Source organism: Triturus cristatus, chromosome 1_2, assembly GCF_964204655.1.
Source record: "Triturus cristatus chromosome 1_2, aTriCri1.1, whole genome shotgun sequence".
Classification (NCBI taxonomy): Eukaryota; Metazoa; Chordata; class Amphibia; order Caudata; family Salamandridae; genus Triturus; species Triturus cristatus.
In genome coordinates this window covers 860,972,987-860,994,124 of record NC_140580.1, presented here as the reverse complement: position 1 = coordinate 860,994,124, position 21,138 = coordinate 860,972,987, and the positions used below count along the sequence as shown (strand labels likewise).

At 46.6% G+C, this 21,138-nt stretch overlaps 1 protein-coding gene across 2 annotated transcripts in view; it reads left to right on the top strand.

The window, feature by feature from the left end:
• The window catches only part of TMCO4 (transmembrane and coiled-coil domains 4), a 481,254-nt gene that overhangs the window by 275,042 nt on the left and 185,074 nt on the right, over positions 1-21,138 (top strand). For both annotated transcript variants that reach the window (XM_085609111.1, XM_085609114.1), the window contains exon 9: positions 2,400-2,564. In XM_085609111.1, coding sequence (XP_085465237.1) covers positions 2,400-2,564 — 165 coding nt within the window. The remainder of the gene's footprint in view (positions 1-2,399; positions 2,565-21,138) is intronic.

Here is a 21,138-nt window from a genome sequence, read left to right as displayed (position 1 = left end):
AACTGCAAAACGAATGCATACATCCTTGATGATAGTTTCAAGTGCATTTGAAATGTTTCTGATGTTGTTACTACCTGTGTTCAGATGGATATATTCATGTAGCTTATTTGAATTCATCTTTTATAATTTTGCGGAGAGTGAACCAGGCCCAAAGGGAATGTCTGGGAGATTTACAGGGGTCAATACAGTTCATACAGTAGAAAAGAGGAATAGGTAGAACACTTCTCATAAGTACAGAGTATACCATAGTTTGAGATAGAAAGTTGTGTATGCATAGAATAACAAATGGCAGAGAGTGGAACAGCAGCAAAGTAAGAAGAGCGCTAACCATCTAATCACGGGCAAAGTGTAAGGTTTTAGGGAGTAACAAAGAGAGATGCCTCTCTAACCGGATGAGTTCCAAATCTTTTTTTAAATATTCCCTAGGAAGCAGATAGCAAGACCTCATGGGGAGGTAGTTCCAGATTCTCTGGGCACCTCCTGACAAAGATGGTCCTTGTATAGTCCTTCTCAAAATTGAGCATTCCAGGGGGCTCTGCATTGCGTTCAGTAGTGGACAGCGGGGAAGAAGCTACAAGCCGCCAAACGCCTGCTTCAGCACTAGCCCAGGCCAGAGCTCCCCTGGAGATCAGCACTGCTCAGCATGGCAGACTGGTGTTACAGCAGTCATGTAGCTACAATCCAATAGAATCCACAGGCCCCAAGGAAGCCCTTGTCAAGTGCTCAGCATTGTCCACGTCTCCTCTCAAGGAATTGAGGTACCCAGGTGCCTGAACTTAGGCTGCCGGGAGAGGTCCTGGACCTGAGAGACATTGCTCTCACTTTTCTGTCGTCTATATATACATAATCCCCCTTTCAGATTCATGTGTGCTGCTGGAGCTTTCCAACCCGCAGCACAGGATTGTCAGCACAATGGAAAAAATGGATGGGATTCCTGTTTTCAGGCTTCATTGCGTATTGTTTCCTCACAGACTTCAATTCCCTGCTTTAGCACAAACAGGAGGGGTAGGCTTGTGGCAGGGACTATTTTTATTTTCTTCCATTTGCCTTAAAATTGTCTTTTTTAGCTATCGGCACATGGTCAGTTGCTGGCTATGTTCTCATAATTAAAAAATAATTTCATTACCACTTCAAAAACAGCCACCTCAAGCATATTTTCCCCCCTTATTGAATTTCAAGGGCCAGGAGTTGTGTTGGTCTGAATTGTAAATCCAATGTTATTTACTTGTATTGTGAGATTCATCCAGTCAGTTCTTGCAGCCAGCTTGTACTATAGTCTTCATACAGCTCGTGTGCTGGCAGTATCTTTACTTAGAAATTGAGTCCACACATTTCAAGCATGCTTCCTTTACTAATGCTGAAGCTTCTGTGACACTGGTAGCGCAGCAAAGAACCCATAATGCTGCCACTAGATTTACAGCTGGACCGAAAGCTAAAGACCGTGTCATCCCTCTCCTCCAAAAATTACATTGGCACCTAGTGAGGAAACAAACGAAATTCCAAATCCCCTACTGGGTGCGTAGTACCATAGCTGTCTGACCACTTCCTATGCAAGCACATACACCGAAAGGGACAAACTGCTGTTCTAGCCTCCAAACAATTTTTACTCATCATATTGGCCCTGCCCATAAACTCCCTCAGGAAAGTTCTTAAAGTAGTCCTTCCTCCTACCAAAGACCTAGAGATGACAAACCCCTTCGACAACCCTAGCAGCTGGGCTAGTGTGGCTAAACCGGCATCCCTTGGTTAAATACAAGGCCGGTCTTTTACTCAATGCTTGATTATAAGACCCTGTTCTGTCTACACTCCGACTTTCGTCCACCAGCATAATTTACTCCCACTTAACCAAAATCTTCAGTGGTCATGAGCACTCGAGCTATCACTTAATCCTACCTGCTGTTCAACCTCTCTTAGACTAACTTTCTCATTGGGCCTCTCTACAGAATGACCAACTCATGCTCTTTGTTGCTAATTACATAGCTTATGCCATGTATACTTTGATAGCTTACACACGCTATCTGTTTTGTGCACTTAACATAGGGCAAGTGATTTGCCTTGAGATGATTGTGTTCATAGTTTGGGCAATACAAACACCACATTTGAGATTACTAACTCAGATGTACAGATGTATCTTATCTTGTGTCAAGATTGTACTATAAAAATTTGATGATAAGGTTGTGGTACTTTCTGTTGATTGAGTCTCGCCTTCAGAATGGCACTTTTGCGTCCTCATGTTATTCATTGTATGCCTTGTATAATCCATCAGTTTCCTTGTGCTCTGTATACAAACAGTCTGTGCTATAACCCACCACACATAAGGAAGAGAATGCTTCTGCAGTTTCTAAAATTGACCATGATTCCCTGACCTGCCCTAACTTTGTCTGTTTGTCTTTTCATAGGAAGTTTTGCTGCCCCATGGCAGAGCTTGCTGCAGAGCACCGAGCAGTACTGTCTGGCCTGGGAATCCAAGTACCTTATGGAATTGGGAAACACTCTGGACGCATTGCTCAATGGGCTGGTAAACATGATGGCACAAGAAGCGCTGAAGTATACTGTGCTTAGTGGTAAGAGGATGTCTACTATTCCGTTTGTTGCCCTTCAGTGGAAAGGTACTTATTATTAAAGAGTTTAATGAGGAGCTAGTGAGGACAGAAGAGGGACATGAATTAGGTTGTCTCAGCAGCTCATACTGAATGTGGTCTTTCAGTTCAGTGGTGGAATGAATTTGGAATGGCACCCTTAGTGTTGTTGTAAAATCTCCTCACTGTGAGCTGTTTCACTGCTCTTTAATTTAGTTTCTTAACTAGGTGCTGCTCTGCAATTGACTCTTGTTTATAACAAAGCACACCCAAAACATTGAATAATACCAGGTTTTGCCAGCATTATCAATTGCACCCAGACATACTTCACCTCACCTAGATCCACAAGTTTCACACACAAATAACCCAACACACCACTCACAGACTTACCCCACACACCCAAACAAGCTGCACCTCACCATGCTTATATATATAACCAAACATACCACACCACACCACACCCATCTCTCAACCAAACATAACATATTTTGCTCTGCTCACATGTTCCATCAAAACACTTTATTCTTCGCCAAGCTCCCCATACAGTCAGGCATGTCACACGTCACACAGCGTTTACTCAGACATGTCACACTTCACACAGCTTTTACCCAGACATGTCACACTTCACACAGTTTTTACCCAAAACACTGATTTTATACCACATCTCACTCAGACCAGCCAGTGGCAAACAGAACAGACATGCAGCACCTCAGTAAGCTCATACCACACTCTCAGGCATACCATACACCACACTGATCCTCAAGCCACACACAAATGCAACAATACCACATGTCATTGAGCTCATGCCACACACCTAACATACACCACCTCTTTCATCACATCCCCAAATGTAGCACACCTCAACCAGCTCACTCACATCTGTAATAGCACACATTAGCAAATTGCCCCAATCCTACCCAAAGATCTAACACCTCACCACTTTACGACACACCACAGTTAAAGCCATCACCAAAATGAACCACGTTGCCTAACTACACTGGCACGTTCAAAAGATTTCCCCCTAGTCAGTATATTCCAAACGCACTCTTACATTTGTCACATTTTTTGCAAATTGTCACATGTACTCTGAGTATTATGCCAAAACTTAAACAATTCATGGTCATACAAGCTGACAAATTGGACTTCTCAAACATTAACCTGCACTGCATGCATGGCGTCAATCTAATGCCCTTCAAGGCGTCGTACCAAATCCTGTGTGTGTTTTGGTTTTCTGCCAGGCACATTCAGTATATATAACTTGGGCCTCCTTTCTTGCAGTAATGTATTTGTCACATGTGAGGTAAACGGCAAATAATCCATCTAAGGCACAGGTAAGCAATGCTGTCTGTTCATCCACTCACTGTAAGGAATGTAATGAATTTGTTAGGTATGGTGGGCACTTTCATAGCAATTGTGCCACATGCCATACTACACATGGTCACAATGGGGCAGTTATTAAGATGATCTAGTGTTGATAAACGCATTCAATGTTCTGTACAGTTGTGGAGCAGCAACAATCTATTGCTCAGCAGGTCTTTCTTGGATCCTCTTCTGCAGGTGACAGGCACCACCCATGCATCATTCACTAGTTGGAGCACACAGCTCGCATAGATGACCATGCAAGGTACCTGGACCCCTCAGTGTCTGGGTCAACACATCAACTACCTATTACTACTCACTTCCACCTAGACGTAAAAGCGTTTTACAGTCTTGTCAAGGGCTAAGTGGTGCTCGTAAAGATGAATAACATGATGGTCCTGTACTACATAGAAAAGCGGGGGCAGCACTTACTCCCCCAGCTGTCTGAGTCTGTTCTGAAACTTTACAGATTCAACTTTGAAGCGTTTGTTGCTAGGTTATGTGCTAGGATCGAAGAACTTGAATCAAAAATTACTAATTGAGCTGCTGTCCCACCACTAGTAAATTTCTTAGCATTTCCATTTCTCTGCCACTGGTTCCTTTCAAGGAAAAGTGGCCATAGCAGCAGGAGTGTTACAGGCAGACTTTGGAAGCATTTTGCAACAGATCCTGAACATGATGATAAGCAGATGAAGACAGGAACTTGCTTCCCACATGGAGCTGCTTAATTAAGAGAGTTCAAAACAGCAATATCACTAAAACAATGGTATCCCTACAACTAGCCAAAATTGGCTACTGGGTAGGTTTGCTCAAACATATACTGCCCTCTTGAGTTGTATATTTGCATGTGTCTGATGACAACAGCTTATGTTCTACTTTTTTCATACCAGGAGATTTTTGTCATATTTTCGTTGTACATGCGGGTGATGATGCATACCCGTTGAAGCACTGAATTTCAAAAACAATAATACACCTTCACAGTACTGAAAGAGAGAAGTACCACCCTACCAAATTCACACACACAACCTAATAGAGAAGATTATTGGACTGCGGAAAAGCCTTTTAAGATACCATTTTGACAATGCAAAGGCTGAGGAGGACATTTATACCTTGGTTCTGGCCAACCAAGATGTAGAATATCGGCGGCCATATTGAAGTTTCCTGCTCGGTTGATTAAGCTTTTTCACTGCAAGTACTTCAGTGGGCAAGGAGGTAACACTTTCTGCAAAACTTGACAATGCTGGCTGGCCTTCCATGTCAATTAGAATTTGTTATATTTTCCAAAGACAAATCCTCCAGTTGTTTTTCAAAATGTAAATTTAGGTTTCCCAAACTTGCTGGGAGTTTTGTATGGTGGAAGATTTTTCCAGCCTGTGATCACCATGCTGTGCACGATGGTCAGGACTGAGCAGAACTTGTCTGTTACAACATCGAAGGCCCGCCATAGACATGGCAGGACTCGAATGCTATGCCCTGTGGCAGACCAGTGCTGGAGAGGGCATTTCTGACAGTAGAGCTAGCTCTCTCTCTATTATCAAACTTAAATTGCTCCTTGCCTCCAAAAGAGGTGTGAATTGAAAGCTGCGCTGTTAGACCATCTGACATTTTTTTTTATAGATGCTTCATTACTGCCCATCTCTAAATAGACTACTTAAACTACAGTCTAGTTAACGATTTTGTTATCGTAATGTGTTGCATTCTTCACAACTTTGCAACAACATATCACATTCGATTACTCGATGACTATAAACATGTACCTGGCTAAGACCTTAAAGTAATATGATCAGCAGAAGATTAAACTAGGGAATAGATGGTCATGAACTTTATTGAATTGCATTACAAGAACATGGCACAGTTTCTGATAGTATAGGCTTACATTTTTTTTATCTGTATGTTTTTGTTCTTGATCTCCCCAAAAATCTTCTGAACATAACAATTATCAGTGCTGTTAACTTACAGTGTGTTTTGTACATAAATGTATTTTTTTCATACATCTTAAAAACATGGCATTTCAGTGATGAAGTATCATACAACACAATTAAAATTACTTTCACCTGTTTTCCAAAAAAGCAAAATAAAGTTTTACTTATTTTCAATTTCCACTTGTAATAGGGCAGACGGAATATCCGTTAAGCTTGTGATGGAGTAACCTGCCCGCCAAACTCCAAATCAACCCATAGTCTTTAACTTCTTGACAAGGAGGATTTTAAGCCCCCCTACACTCTACCCCAATGCTAAGTCCTTTTTAGGTCTCGCCTACGCAGCGCGCAAGCGCTGCTTAGGATGGGACCTTTAACAATCGCTCAGCACTTAGCTTGAGACTCGTGCATGTTTTGCATTGGTTTCAATTGCCACTCGTGCACGTTTGGCATTTCCCTTGTGGGAGCGAGCAGCAGCGCCATCTGTTAGCAATTATTGCACTCGCTTCCGCAAGGTAAATGCTACGCGTCGCTGCACAAGGTAAATGCTACGCGTCGCTGCACTCGCCCGCCGCAGTCACGGACACGCCTTCCCGATTGCCAATCTGCCTGCCCCAGTCCCTGCTCTCGGCCGCACTCCCCCCCCACCCCTCCCAGTTGTTTATTTTGCGCCATCACGGACACGCCTTCCACATTGCCAATCTGTAATTCGCCTAGAAACCTCCGCACACTTGGTAGCACACTTGGTATGATGTCACATGGTGTGCCAAGCTTCACAAGCTCGATCAGCATCCAGCTGCTCCATTCTGTTCAGGCAAAGATGGAAAGCCAACTTTATGTCTTCGGCAACTTTTTTCAGCCTTTCTCATACATTGGCAACGGAGAACTTCAGGTAGATGAGTCCAAGCAGGGAGAATGCTTTTAGCATGATGCCCTCGCAGTGACTCCAAAAGAACTGTCTCTTGGCTGGGCTTCCCCTGTAGAAGTCGCTGCTAGTGATGTCACATTATTATGGGCAGTATCAGAGCACAGTTTCCATCACAGTGAGCTCTGCTGCACAGCCCCATCTGCGCTGTTGCCTCCCACAGCCCCAAGAGATCTCCAGGAGGGATTCCCTGGAGCATGGCATACGTCCACTGGGTGATGCGTCCACTGTCCTTTTAATTGGGCGCTCTGGACTGGTGTCCTCTGGTGTCACCACCGTGTCGTTAGTAACTCGAAGAAGCGAACCATCCGCATAGCTGTGGAAGAAATTCCTTCTCAAACCTCTAGATGGCGATCTTCTCATGAGGCGGTATGCAATGCTTTTGGGAGGTTTTCTCCATTGCCTTAAGAACTTGCCCTGATGCGTGCAGTGAAAGCTCAGCACGGATGGGACTCCAGCTGTCCAAATGTGACGTCCTGCCGTGTGGTTAGCTTCATAGCACCAAGCACTTTGTCTACCACGATCCACCACTGTTATGTGTTACACAGGGCTGAGAGGAGAGCCACAGTTCGTATATATTCAGCAGAGCCCCTATCTTCCCGCCTCAGACAAAGAGCTGTCATCGAGGCCTACTTTGGTAAGGTGCCTTGGAAAGAGGTGCGTTCATTCCAGCAGAGTGCCCTACCATATAAAACAAGCATTGGCATAGCCAATAGGTCTCGCCTTTAGGACCTTATAAGTGTTTAGTCATGTAACAGTTAATGCAGTGCTTAATTTGTAAAACATTAAGTCCAGGTGCTGAAAATTTTTAGGAAGGCACACCCTCTTCCCTCGACTCCATCCACTTCCTCCACTGGCCCCATCCACTTACTCTATTGGCTTCACACACATCCTCAACTGGCACTGCTAAAATCTAGATGTAATACCACCACATAGATAGAGTGGGTCCCAGCGCCTCAAGGCGCATGTAGTGCTTCCACGCCAGTCTGCCTGATGAACAGTAAGTAACAGTTCACAACACTCTAAACACACTTTTACCCACTGGGATCCTGCAGCACAAGGGAGATCTTTTATCCAAATGATAATTTATCACATGGAAGGAACCATGCATCACACAAGACATTTTTAATACACTATACTCGGCTGTTTAACACAATCACAATGCAGAACCATCTTAACCCAGTGACTTACTTTACCATACAGACATTTTTCACACATCAGCCTCTTTACCACACGTACAGAACTGAATCCTTCCACTGGGAACTTTACCACACTGGCATTTGTCAGCTTTTCCCATATTTGTCTTACCACTAGACCTTTAACAGAAGAATTAATCATACAGTCCTAGGCCCTGTAGGACTTTGATCATACACACCGTGTAATATTCATAAAGCTTCTTTTAGATTGAAACAAGACCTCACATATTCAAAATTGGAAATGGTCACAGAGATTATTTACAATACTTTTAGTCAGCTGCTGTATTACAATATAGAAAACACACGTCACTATCACTGAAGATTTGATAAAAACACATTTATAATTTGGAGAGTATGCCTGTGACTTGGCCAATGAGGGCATGAAAGAGCTGAAACTGGATCATAAATTCAAACCTGTTCTCAACAGTATCCCACAAAAAAAGTTTGGCCCGGGGATCACAAAATCCTTAAGATGTCCCTGATCTGTCCTTCCTAAAACTCAAACCTTCTCCCATCATTTGTAGAAGTATTAAGGATGAGTGTCAAGTTCAATGCAGCTGGTAGGCTCGGCGTTTCGTCTGACACGTTCAATCCCTCCTGGCTTTGTACACAACATCACTTTGTATCACGGGGCTTCTAGTTTTGTGCAACACACATGGGCTTAAAAAAACATAAAAAGGCATGCGGATTGCAAAGCTAGTATTGGCTGAAGCTGCAGCATGCCACCTACCTCCAAGTCTTCATAACACCTACCATACACCTTAAACAAAGAGGATATGCTGACTTGTCATTTAGGTAACCTGGAGGTCATACAAAAGCAGCACATAGCAACCATGGAACTGTGCAAAAATACACATGTTGTCTATTAAACTGATCACATTTACAACTCAGATGCTTATGAATATAACATACGCACAGAGTTTTGTCACATTTTAACGTTATAAATAAAAACAGTTTTGACATTAAAATGCACTAGTCATGAAAAATAAATAATATGTACTGCCTTTAAAAAAAATCAGTGGTAGATTGGGGCCACATACAGATTATATACAGGAAAGAATTATGGTGTTCGAAGCCTTTTTAAAAAGTATGTGAACGGTAAAAATGTTCACAATGGGTGTATGTTGTTGGAAGAAATGGCATTCTCGTTTTCCCTTAAATTTTGTGGTAATATCTTCTTTTTTAGGTATGCCTCGGTTGATAAAAATAACTGTGGAGTGAATTTGGCCTAACAGGCAGTGCTGCCGTCTTTTGAGCTGTGGAACCAGGTCTTGGTGTGGGCTCACCAACCTGTGAATCTGGGCAAATCACTTATCTCCCCTTACTTAACAAAGAATGAACATGTCCTTGCGTAAACGTAACCTTCGGGTCGTCGAGTTTGTGCTACTTAAATCTGCAAAAAAAAACGATATTCTCCTACCCTTTCAGCTGCACTGATGACGGCTGCAGCAGGACGAAAGGAAATGTTGATTTAGATTATTTTCGGTTTTTGAACAGATGGTAGCATTGGTGCAGATAGAAGGACACAAAGCCTCACTTTAGAAAGGCGTGGGTGAACTCGAGGATTAAATGGGCAAAAGTGGTGAAGACCGCTTCAGTTCTGCGGAAACATCTTTCAATAATGGGCCATGACGTCATCGAGCGATCCTCTCCCTCTCTCTCCAGCTGGCATAGACGATCTTGCACACTTCATGTCCTGGGCCGTTACAAAGCAGAGCAACCTCTGACAAGAAATCTCCGGCGTGGCGGCTGATTTCACCACGTGTGGCAGCGCAGGCGCTACCAAATTGGTCCTATCCTACGTACGACGCACATGCCGTTTACATTGACTGCGCATGACTGCGTCACACCCTCGATTGTGCCTGGACCTGGGCGGGCCACTCTCTAGACACCCAGGTAGACATGCAGCAGAAGCAGAACAGGTAGGTACAATCATTTGAATAATTTCAGGGCCCATCGTATACGGGAGCATAATTCAATAGCCCCGGCCCTGTCAAATAAGTGCCGGTGCTAAGCACCGGAAAGCACCGGCACAAATTAAGCACTGAGTTAATGTTGTTGCACCAAGGATAATGTGCTGGATAACTAAACACTTATAAGGTCCAAAAGGCGAGACCTATTGGCTATGCCAATGCTTGTTTAGATGTTTGGGAAAGCTTACATTCACACGTTCATAACTCTTTTTCCACAAATGGTATGCACACTACATTTGCATACTTTTTTCCTCCCAACATCCTGGGAATTCTGAAGGAACTGAGGGTTTATAGATTATACTAGCGGGGACAGAAAAAAATATCCAAAATGTAGATCTATTTTTTTTTTTGTGGGAAAAATGGGGACAAAAGTGCTCTACAAGAAAGTGTATGCTGTTTCTTTCTAAAAAATCACATCAGCGAAAGGTTTGCTGTGATAGAACTTTCAGAAACAGGCAGAATTTTAACAAAAAACTATTTTTTACCACATTTTATGCATTTTTCTAAGAGGTAATCAATTTTTTCTAACTTTTGCTTTACTGTGAGGTGGAAACAGGTGTCAAACTCATGGGTGAGCCCATACATTTCTGAAAAGTAGACACAATTTAAAATTTTTATAGATCCATCGAGGTTTTTCCCAAAGAAACTAATGGTTGAAATGAAAATGAGTGGGAGAAAACAGCCAGTCTGACAGACCCTTCTGGCCGTGGGTATATTTAGGGTTTGTACGTTCTCCATAAACCGCGTTACCCAGAGCTAACAACTGACCTGGATCTTACAATAATTTTTCATTGTGTACCAACTATACATCAGTCCACATGGTAAATTATAAAGAATGGAAAATCGGTATGTTGGACACCTATGTATTTCTGAAATGTGCACAAGATACTTAGGTTAGGAACAGTAGACATTTGTACACCTCTGAATTTGTGGTCACTCATACTATTATGTGATTCAGAGGGCATTTCACAAAATGTCTTCTTTTTTACACTGGCTTACATTTGGAAGCCACAAATACAGAGGAATCCAATTGGTAATAACAAATGTTTTACTATTCTGTGTTCCCCCACGTCTCCCAATAACAATGGTACTGTACTTGTGTGGCTGGGCCTAGAGCCTGCAACACAAAATGCCCAAGAATGCAACCTTGAGACATTACATTTCACCCTGCAAAATCAATATTTTTTTTGCAATGTGGATAGCTGTAGATTTTGGGCCCTAGCTCATCTGACTCCTATGGAAACCTACCAGGAAAGGGCCCAAAATAAAACCAAGGAAAAATCTGATTTTTACACTCAAAAGCGACTCTTTTTTGCAGTGTGGGCAGTTGTGGAATGTGGGTCCTAGTTCAGCCAGCACCCAGGGAAACTGCACAAACCCAGACATTTCTGAAAACTAGGGAAGTCCAGGGTGGTGTGACCTACGTGGATCTCACAAGGTGTTTTTTTCACTAAGAAACTTGCAGACATCTTTGGATAAAAACACACATTTTTCTCACATTTCTGTGAGGGAAAGGTTTAGGAATCTGCTGGGGAACACAAATTTCCTACCACTCAGCATTCCCACATGTCTCAGGATTAAAAAGGGTACTCCACTTGTGTGGGTGGGCCTAGTGCCGTCGATAGAAAAGTCATTAAATGCAATTTGGACAGACAGATCAAGAATTTAAACTCAAAACTGGCCCTTTTTTGCTATTGGGTTTACTAAAAAGCTAGCTTGGCTGGCACCCAGGGAAACCTACCAAACCCAAATACAGACATTTCTGAAAACTAGTGACCTAGGAGGTTGTGTGACCTGCGTGGATCTCACAAGATTTACTTACCTACATGTGTGTGCAAACCTCAAACATTGGCTAAAAACTCACATTTTCCTCAGATTTCTGTGACAAAAAGTTCCAGAACCTGTGGGGGTCCACAAATTTCCTACCACACCGAGTTCCCACACATCTCCTAATAAAAACAGTACCCCACTTGTGTGTGCCTAGTACCTGGGAAAGAAAGGGGTCCAAAACGCAAATGTGGAGACGTCGCAATAGGGGTAGCTGAGGGTTTCTCGCGTGGATCCCACATCATTGTCTTACAAAGCAGGCAAACGTCAAACTTTACCTAAAATCAATCATTTTCCATGCATTTTAGTGATCTAAACATCTGTTGTAGGGGCTAGGCCAAGCCACACAAGTTAGGTAGCGTTTTTATTGGTACAAGTGGTGGAACACTAGGTGGTATGAGTTTACTGGTTCACTGTGGATTCCAGAAGTTTACCTCATGGAAATGCAAGGAAAATGCATGATTTGAGGCAAAGTTTGAGGCAAAGTTTAAGGTTGTAGTTAAGAAAACATTGTAGGATCCATGCGAGGCATACCACCCTTGACTCCCTTCAATGTCACGTTTTCAGAAATGTTTGTGTTTGATAGGTTTCCCCAGGAGGTGGCCTACCCAAGGCCTAAAAGTGCAGCCATTCAGCCTGACCAGAGGAACAATATGAGGATTTAGCCCTACTGTTGCTGGCCCATATGTAAAACGACCCAAACGAATCAAATCTTCCTCTTGCTTGCCATTGGGATGCTATAGTCCCCAGGGGAGCAAAAATACTATTGATGCTTCATGGGTGAGGGTGGGGCCTGATATTAGGATCCCACTACTTAATTAATAAAAGAATCCTGGTATCCAGTGGGTTTTCTTCCTCCACCACCCCACCGGGAAAATCGAGGCAACCCCCCTCTGTGCCCCTGGGTGTGGGGAGGGCAAAAAGACTGGTTAGCCTGTTTTGGTGTCGGAGCATGACCCAGTGTGAGGGTGGCACGCTTGCACCCCTTTCCTAAGCCCTGATAACATTTCTGGTGTTTAGTGGATTTTCTACCCAACCCCACTCCCAAAATACAGATTTGGGGCAATCTCTTCAATCGGGACGAGCTTCCTATCCGGCCCTAGCGAAGCAGGAAGATGCCGTTGTCTCTTCTGGGTTGCGGGTATGGCTCAATGCCAGGGTACCCCCATTCTTTTGTTTTTTTGGGTGTAGTCTTAAAATCCCTGATGGATTTCTGCTCCCTGCAAGCATTTTATGGGGAAACCCCCTCTCTGACCCCCAGGGCGGCAGAAAGACTAGTTTGACCCTTTCAGGGTGGGGCTTTGGCCTAATGCGAGGGCGGGACACCTGCACCCCTTTCTTTTGCCCAAAAGTAAAATTCCTGGTGTCTAGTGAGCTTTCTGCCCCCTCAGGGTGGCAAATTAGGAACAATCACCCCCATCTACCACCCCCAGAATGATCACTGAAGTATACAAAAAATTATGCAAAAAAATGATAAATTGAAAACTGAATTAATCTCAGCCATTGGTAAATACTTAGCCCGTGCAAGAGTGACCACTGAATTCACGTCTGGGCATACCCTTTCCACTTAAAATGGTGCATCAAGCACAGAAAGGTGATGAAAGGATTGCTTGCAACAAGTGTAACGACTGGCAATGGCTCAGGGTAGCATTCCAACCCATCATTCTTTTGCCTGCCATGCCTCCTCAGTTTGGACCCAGCCATATGCAAATCAGTCTTGATCCTGTTCCAGTAGGAACAGTATAGCCCGCATTGCCAGGCTGTGCTGTGTGCTCACTTTCTCTGTAAAAGACACGTTTGTGATAAATTCCTTACCTTAGAATTACCCCCAGGCGTAAGACTGGATCCGAAAAGTTTTCATCAGCAGTACCCCTGCGCGTCGGAAGGTGGCGTTGTGCGGCTCCGCATCCGTCGTAGGCATCATGATTGCCAGGATGAAGTTGCGGCAGCTACTTAGACGCCGCCCTCGCGCGCTGACTTCCGCAAGCGCAAATCCGGAGAGAGCGGGACCCCCAGTCAATTATTGACTGAGATTTTTGGGACTTTTGTCTGTTCTTTTGAGTCTTGGACTCCTGGTGTATAGGGATGCCCGGTTTCAAGTCTTGCGAGGCTTGACCGCGCGCGATGTCGGTGACGGACCCGCACCGCGAGTGTCTCTACTGCCTGGGGCTCAACCACGACCCCGCGTCGTGCCCCGAATGCCGGGCCGTGGCTCCAAAATCTTTGCGGGAGCGTTCCCGAAAGTTGCTTGAGGCCCGGGAGTCGGCTCCGCGCCATCCAAGGTCCCGGTCCCGGTCCCGTGGGAGCCGCCACCATCGTTCGACGAAGTCTTCGCACTCTGGGTCAGGTAAGGCGAAGCACAAGAAGTCGAAGAAGCGACGTCGCTCTTCGCCTTCCCCTAGCCTGTCGCGCGACACAGCTGAGGGTGCGGGTGGTGCCACCCCCGTGGCTCCGGCAGAGCCTACACTGTTGCCGACGGCCTACCTGCCCTTCCCGGGTCCAACGGCGACTCCGGCCCAGCTGCAGGAATTTCTGTCAGCCATGGCCCGCCTCTTTGGCCCATCGGGCCCTGCCGGCGCACCTTTGGGCCCTGCGGGTCCGACTCGAGGTCCTCGCCCTACTTCGTCTCCGGCCCTGACATCGTCGACGGGTCTGGCCTCGGCACCGCAAGACCCCCATGAATCCATGCATGGATCCCAGCCGATGTCGGTTGGCCTCGTACAACCTCCACCGACATCGGCATCCACTGCACCGCCACTGGCCGGACCCGGCTTCCACCCCGACATGGAGATGGTGCCGGACCGGTGTCGATCGACGCCGATTCCGACGCCGATGGGGAATTTCTATCCCTTTCTCCAGCCTCCGCCTTCTTTTCCGCCTGCCCAGCAGGTTACGGAGGACGGGGAGGATTGGGAGGGGGTCTGAAGACCCTCTCGCAGCCCAATGCGAGTTAGACCCGGACTGGGAAGAGGATTTGGAGGACGCAGGTGGACTGGATTTTTCTCCAGAACCTGGCACACTGTCTCCTTCTACCGTGGCTACCGAGGAGGGTGGTACTTATTCAGTGGTGTTGCTTAGGGCAGCCGAGGCTCTCCACCTCGAGTTCCCTACAGTGGCCGTCAGGACTAACCTCCTGACAGAAGTGCTTCGGCCGGCGGCTTCCTCTGTGGAGCCGCTGCTGCCCTTCAATGATGCACTGTAAGACGTTCTTTTGGGCACCTGGTCCAGGCCCAACACAGGGGCTCCTGTGGATAGGAACGTGGCCCGACGCCCTCCCCCAGTCCCGGGCTACCCCATTTTCCTCTCCCAACACCCTACCCCTGAGAGCTTGGTTGTCCAAACCTCTGCATCCCGAGCGCACTCCCTTCCGCACCTCCAGACAGGGAATCCAAGAAACTGGAGCAGTTTGGGAAGAAGATTTTCTCTTACGCCAGTTCAGGGTTGCAGTCTGTGAACACCGCTTGCCTCTTGGGCCGTTATCCCACTCTGTGTGGGATACGGTGGCGCAGGTGCTGCCTCAGTGTCCGGAGGAGGCCCGGACGGTGCTTTCCGCAGCTATTGCTGAGGGGAGAGATGCAGCCAAGTTCACGATTCGTTGAGGCCTTGACACCGCTGGGCAGAGCGATTTCCACGACTGTGGCACTAGGCCGTCACGCCTGGCTGAGGACAACTGGCTTTTCTGGGGGTGTCCAGAATACTCTGATGGACATGCCTTATGATGGCACTCACCTTTTTGGCAACAAGGTGGACAGTGCTTTGGAGCGTTTTAAGCACTCCAAATAAATATCCAAGTTCATTTTTATTTGTTTGATTACTTAAAATCATTACAAACCCCTCCCCCTAGAACAAATAAATAGATATTACATAAACTGAAACCTTGTTGTTCTAAATAAAATCCACATCACTTGTCAATAAAATGTAAGTTTTAAAAGCACTTGCATTAGCAACTTTAAACTTGAAACAACAGAATTATTAAAGTAAAAAACCCAATAGGGATACTGTTGATCTCGTTGTACTCATTTTATTTTGAATCTCCGTCGGCTTGCCGTAAGAGTCTGCTGACTAAGTTCATGTATTTAATTCCACGGCATGCCAGTATGATCGACGTACCCTCTAGCCAGCAGATCACCGCTTGCCTGCTGGAGCGAATGTTCAGCTCATTGAAGATAGATTTCAAGTACTGTCTCCTTTGGTCTAGAACAGCTGTACAGGCACATATTAGGTGGATTAAAGTTTACTTTTTAAAACCACATAGTCTGCAGGACTCTGATTTAAATGGCTTTTTCCACTGTGGGTATAAGTCCTTTGCCTCATGCACGCCCATTCAGAACTTTAAAAAGCTCATTTTTAACTGTGAGCTAAAATGGGCGGATAAATATGATTGTGGCCTCAAAAGTCAGTAAAAATTTATGACTGTCCACCCGTGCCGCCGCTTGGTGAGCGATATTTTGTCGGCCCACAAAGATTCCTTTTTAGCTGCGCTGTTTACTATTTTGCCAAAGCTTCCTCTGTCCAGCCCGTTGGCCCATGCTGCTTGTAAATCCATCTCGGCCAGGGACTCTCTCAGAAAGCTTCCCCAGGAGTTCGGTGTTACTAGATCCCCCTGGAGCTTAATTTCTTCCCAGCATAAGCTATTCAAGGAATCCGGGTCAGAAGAGCGGAGTGTATAGCAAAGTTTAATAAAACAGCTCATTCCTCGGAACTTCTGATGCTGGAGGCCGAATTCCAGTCTGACCTGGGAGGGCGAAGCAGATTTTGGCTAGTCAAAAACTGCTTTATAGATCTTTGTCTGCAGTTTATTCAATAAATGCGCTTCTTTGCCGCACCAAGAGGCCAAACCGTAGGACAAACTGGGTTGTATTTGGACGGCCATTACTTTGAGCAAGTAAGAGAAGTTTGGGCAGTCCATCTTTTTACGTAGTAATCTGTATGCATAAATTAATGAATGTGCCTTTGCTTTTAGTGCCAGTTTGTGTTCTTTATGAGTTGCACCCTGCCCAATTATTACGCCCAGATATTTATATGAACTAACTTCCTCGACGTTTGCCCCCTTAGCCATCCATTTGAACTTGAGTTTCTTGCGATCCACTAGGCGTACTATTTTTGTTTTCTCTTTGTTTAGCTCCAATTGTTCCTTGTCCAAAAAGGCTACAAGGTTATTTGTTGATCTCTGTAGGCCGATGGGAGTTTGGCTCAACAGAACTGTGTCATCCGCATATTGTAGTATGGCAATTGGCACGTTGGCCATTTTCGGAGGGTGTGACTCTGGTTTTTCAATATAAGGTGCAATGTCAGATAAAAACAGATTGAAAAGACTGGGGGCTAAAACACAGCCTTGTTTTAAGCCGCTTTGCGTCTGAATACTTGCAGTTGTACTCGAACCGTCGCCCAACTTAACTCTTGCCCAGGTATCCGTGTGCAAGTTGATTATAGCGCTGAGCATTGTAATTGGCAGGCCCCATTCTTTAAGTTTCTTCCAAAGCTGGCTCCTGCTCACTCTGTCAAATGCAGATTTAATGTCAATAAAGCAAGCGAACAGCCGGTTTTAAGCACTCGCGGGCCACCACCAAGTCCTTGGGCCTTTCGGCCACGTGCACTCCTTTGGCTTATGCTTTTTGCTCCTTTCGTGGCCAAGGAAGAGGCGTCCAAACACGTTTGTTACAAAGCCACAGGCCTGCGCAGCAACAGTCTCAGCGCAGCCGTGGACGTGGGACCAGCCGAGGTGGGTCACGGGGCCAGCGTGTGGGTCAGTCCACCACCTCCCCTGCCACCACTGCCTCCAAACCTTCCTAGTCCGGTGTTTCATACCCACCAAATGCCAGCGAACGGCAGGATTCGCCATCACGTCTCCCACTGCCGCACCATCACTTCGGACAGGAGGGTTTTACAGATAGTCAGAAGGGGCTACTCCCTCCCCTTCGAGTCTACCCCTCCAGCCATGCCACCTCAGTACCACCGCATGTCGGGGAATCACTTGGCACTTCTCCAGCAGGAAGTTGCAGCCCTCTTGGCCAAGGGGGCCATCGAGCGCGTTCCGACGCCAGAAGTACGTCGTGGTTGTTACTCCCACTACTTCTTGTTTCCAAAGAAGGACAAGAGCCTGCGTCCTATCTTAGACCTTCGGAACATCAATCGCTTCCTCCGGAAGGAGAAGTTCAAAATGCTCATACTTGCTCAGGTTTTGTCTGCCCTAGACCCGCAAGGCTGGATGGTAGCGTTGGAATTGCAGGACACTTATTTTCATATCCCAGTCCTGCCGGCCCACCGGCGTTACCTGTGGTTCACGGTAGGCCACGAGCACTTTCAATTCACTGTGCTCCCATTTGGCCTTACCAGCGCCTCTCGGGTGTTCACGAACGTGATGGCGGTGGTCGCAGCTCATCTGCGCAGATCAGGGGTTTCAGTCTTCCCCTATCTTGACGACTGGCTGTTGAAGGCGGGCTCGCCCCAGGCAGTCGTCTCCCACCTCCAGACAACGGCAGACCTCTTGCACTTGCTGTGGTTCTCCATCAATGTGTCGAAGTCGCACCTGATTCCCTCTCAGAAGCTCCTCTTTATCAGAGCGGTTCTGGACATGGCGCAGTTTCGGGTTTATCCTCCCGAACAGCAAGTCTGGGACATTCGGGCTATGATTCCGATCTTTCGGCCCTTGTCCTGGGTTTCGGTCAGGATGACCTTGAGGCTGCTGGGCCTCATGGCCTCCTGCATCCTGCTGACCAATCATACCAGATGGCCTATGCGGGCTCTGCAGTGGTACTTGAAGTTCCAGTGGGCACAGCATCAAGGGGACCTGTCCGAGTACGTCCAGATCTCGGAGGGCACTGCACAGCAGTTGCACTGGTGGCTCACGAACCAGCATTGGGTCAGCGGCAGATCACTCTCCCTTCCCTAACCGGAGCACAAAGTGGTGACGGATGCGTCCCTCCTGGGATGGGGCGGCCACATGGGAGAGGCGGAGATCAGAGGCCTCTGGTCTCCTGCGGAGTCCAGGCTCCATATCAACCTTCTGGAGCTCCTGGCGATCCTACTTGCACTGAAGGCATTCCTTCCCTCTGTCAAAGGGAGAGTAGTGCAGGTGTTCACAGACAACACCGCCGCCATGTCGTACTGCAACAAGCAAGGCGGAGTGAGGTTGTGGACCCTATATCAGGAGGCTCTGCGTCTCTGGACATGGCTGGAACATCAAGGCATTTCCTTGGTGGTTCAACACTTGGCAGGTTCTTTGAACACCAGGTCGGACAAACTCAGCCGCAGGTCCATGATGGATCACGAGTGGCGTCTTCACTCGAAGGTGGCACAAGGTCTCTTTCAACAGTGGGGAAAGCCTTGTTTAGATCTATTTGCCAACGAAGAGAACGCACAATGTCAGCAGTTCTGCGAATTGGAATTTCCAAGGCGGCACTCGCATTCTTGTGGCCCCGGACTTGGCTCAAAGAGTTTGGTATCCCGAGCTACTCAGTATGAGCGTGGATCCCCCAATACGACTCCCTCTTCGGGAGGATCTTCTGTCGCAGCAACAGGGGACAGTCCTCCACCCGAACCTGTCCAGCCTTCATCTCCATGCATGGAGATTGAGCGGCGACAGTTGATTCCATTTGACTTGCCTCCTGAAGTCTGTGATATCATTCTGGCAGCCAGGCATCCCTCCACTAAATCAGTATACGCCTGCAGGTGGAACAAATTTGTGGCATAGTGCACAGAAAAGGCTGTGGATCCCCTTTCTGCCCCTCTTTCAGAAGCCCTTTTGTTCCTTCTTTCTTTGGCCCGGTAGGGCTCTGCTCTGGGCACTATTAAGGGCTATCGTTCTGCAATTTCGGCCCGTCTCAGGCTTCCTGATCAGCCCTCTCTTTTCAAGTCCCCTGTTGTAAATAGATTTCTCAAAGGCATTACTCACCTTTTCCCTCCTATTCCGTTTGTGATGCCACAGTGGGATTTGAATCTGGTTCTCACTTATTTGATGTGCGGTCCTTTTGAGCCGCTTCACTACTGTCCTCTTCGTTTACTAACTTTGAAGACTGCTTTCCTGGTTGCCATCACCTATGCTAGGCGCGTGAGTGAGCTCCAGGCTTTTTCCTGTAAACCTCCTTTTCTGTCGGTTCATCCGGACAAGGTTGTGCTCCGCACTCGTCCTTCCTTCTTACCAAAGGTCGTTACTCCCTTCCACATAGGATAAACTATCACCTTGCCCACTTTCTTTCCGCCTCCGCACGCTTCCAGAGAAGAAGAGAGGCTCCACCGTCTGGACCCAAAACGTGCGCTCTCATTTTACCTGAATCGCAAACAGCAGTTTCGGGTGGATGACCAGCTCTTTGTTGGCTACGTAGGCGCCAAGAAATGCCGTGCTGTACACAAGAGGACTATCTCCCGCTGGATTGTCTTGTGTATCAAAGCCTGTTATTCTCTGGCTAAAAAGGAACCTCCAGTGGGGTTGCGCTCCCATTCTACCAGGGCGACAGCAGCTACTACTGCATTGGGACGTCGTGTCCCCCTGCATGACATCTGTCAGGCAGCCACATGGGCCTCGCTGCACACTTTTACTAAGCATTATTGCCTTGACAGTCAGGTCCGTAGAGATGGCTTCTTTGGCCGTTCTGTTCTCCGTGACTTTCTGGTGGGATCTTGGTTTGCAGACTCACCACCGGGGTTGATATTGCTGGGGTATCTATTCTAAGGTACAGAATCTATCACTAACGTGTCTCTTTCAGATAAACAAGTTACTTACCTTTGGGAATGATATATCTGTAAGAGACATTAGTTAGTGATGGACTCCTTACCGCCACACCCATCCTCCCCTTTCTGCGAACTGATTTCTAGGGTTAAGGTCATCCCTTTCAGGCCCCTAGTTTCAATACACCAGTGGTCAGTATCTTGCATCGCTCTGCATTCATGGCACGGAAAGTCGTGTACAGAACTGACGTCAGCGCACGAGGACTGCGTCTCAGTAGCAGCCGCGAAGTCATCCCGGCGATCATGACGCCTATGATGGACGCGGAGCCACATGACGCCACCTTCTGACGCACAGGGTTACTGCTGACGAAAACTTTCCGAATCCAGTCTGACGCCTGGGGGTAATTCTAAGGTAAGGAATCTATCACCAACTAATGTCTCTTACAGATATATCATTACCGAAGGTAAGTAACTTGTTCGTTAATGTGATACTCTGTGCCACATCTACCTAGTCTGGTGGCATGTGCCCCGTTTGTTGGATGTGATATAATGTACTTGATCTGATGTTGTGGACCTCTTGATTTTGAGAGAGATACATTGTGTAATCTCTGCCTGGTTGATGTTGCTTGCCATCTCTAATTGGGTGTGATCGACTGTGTCTTCTCTTCCAGGTCAGTTGTTAGACCTGTGCCC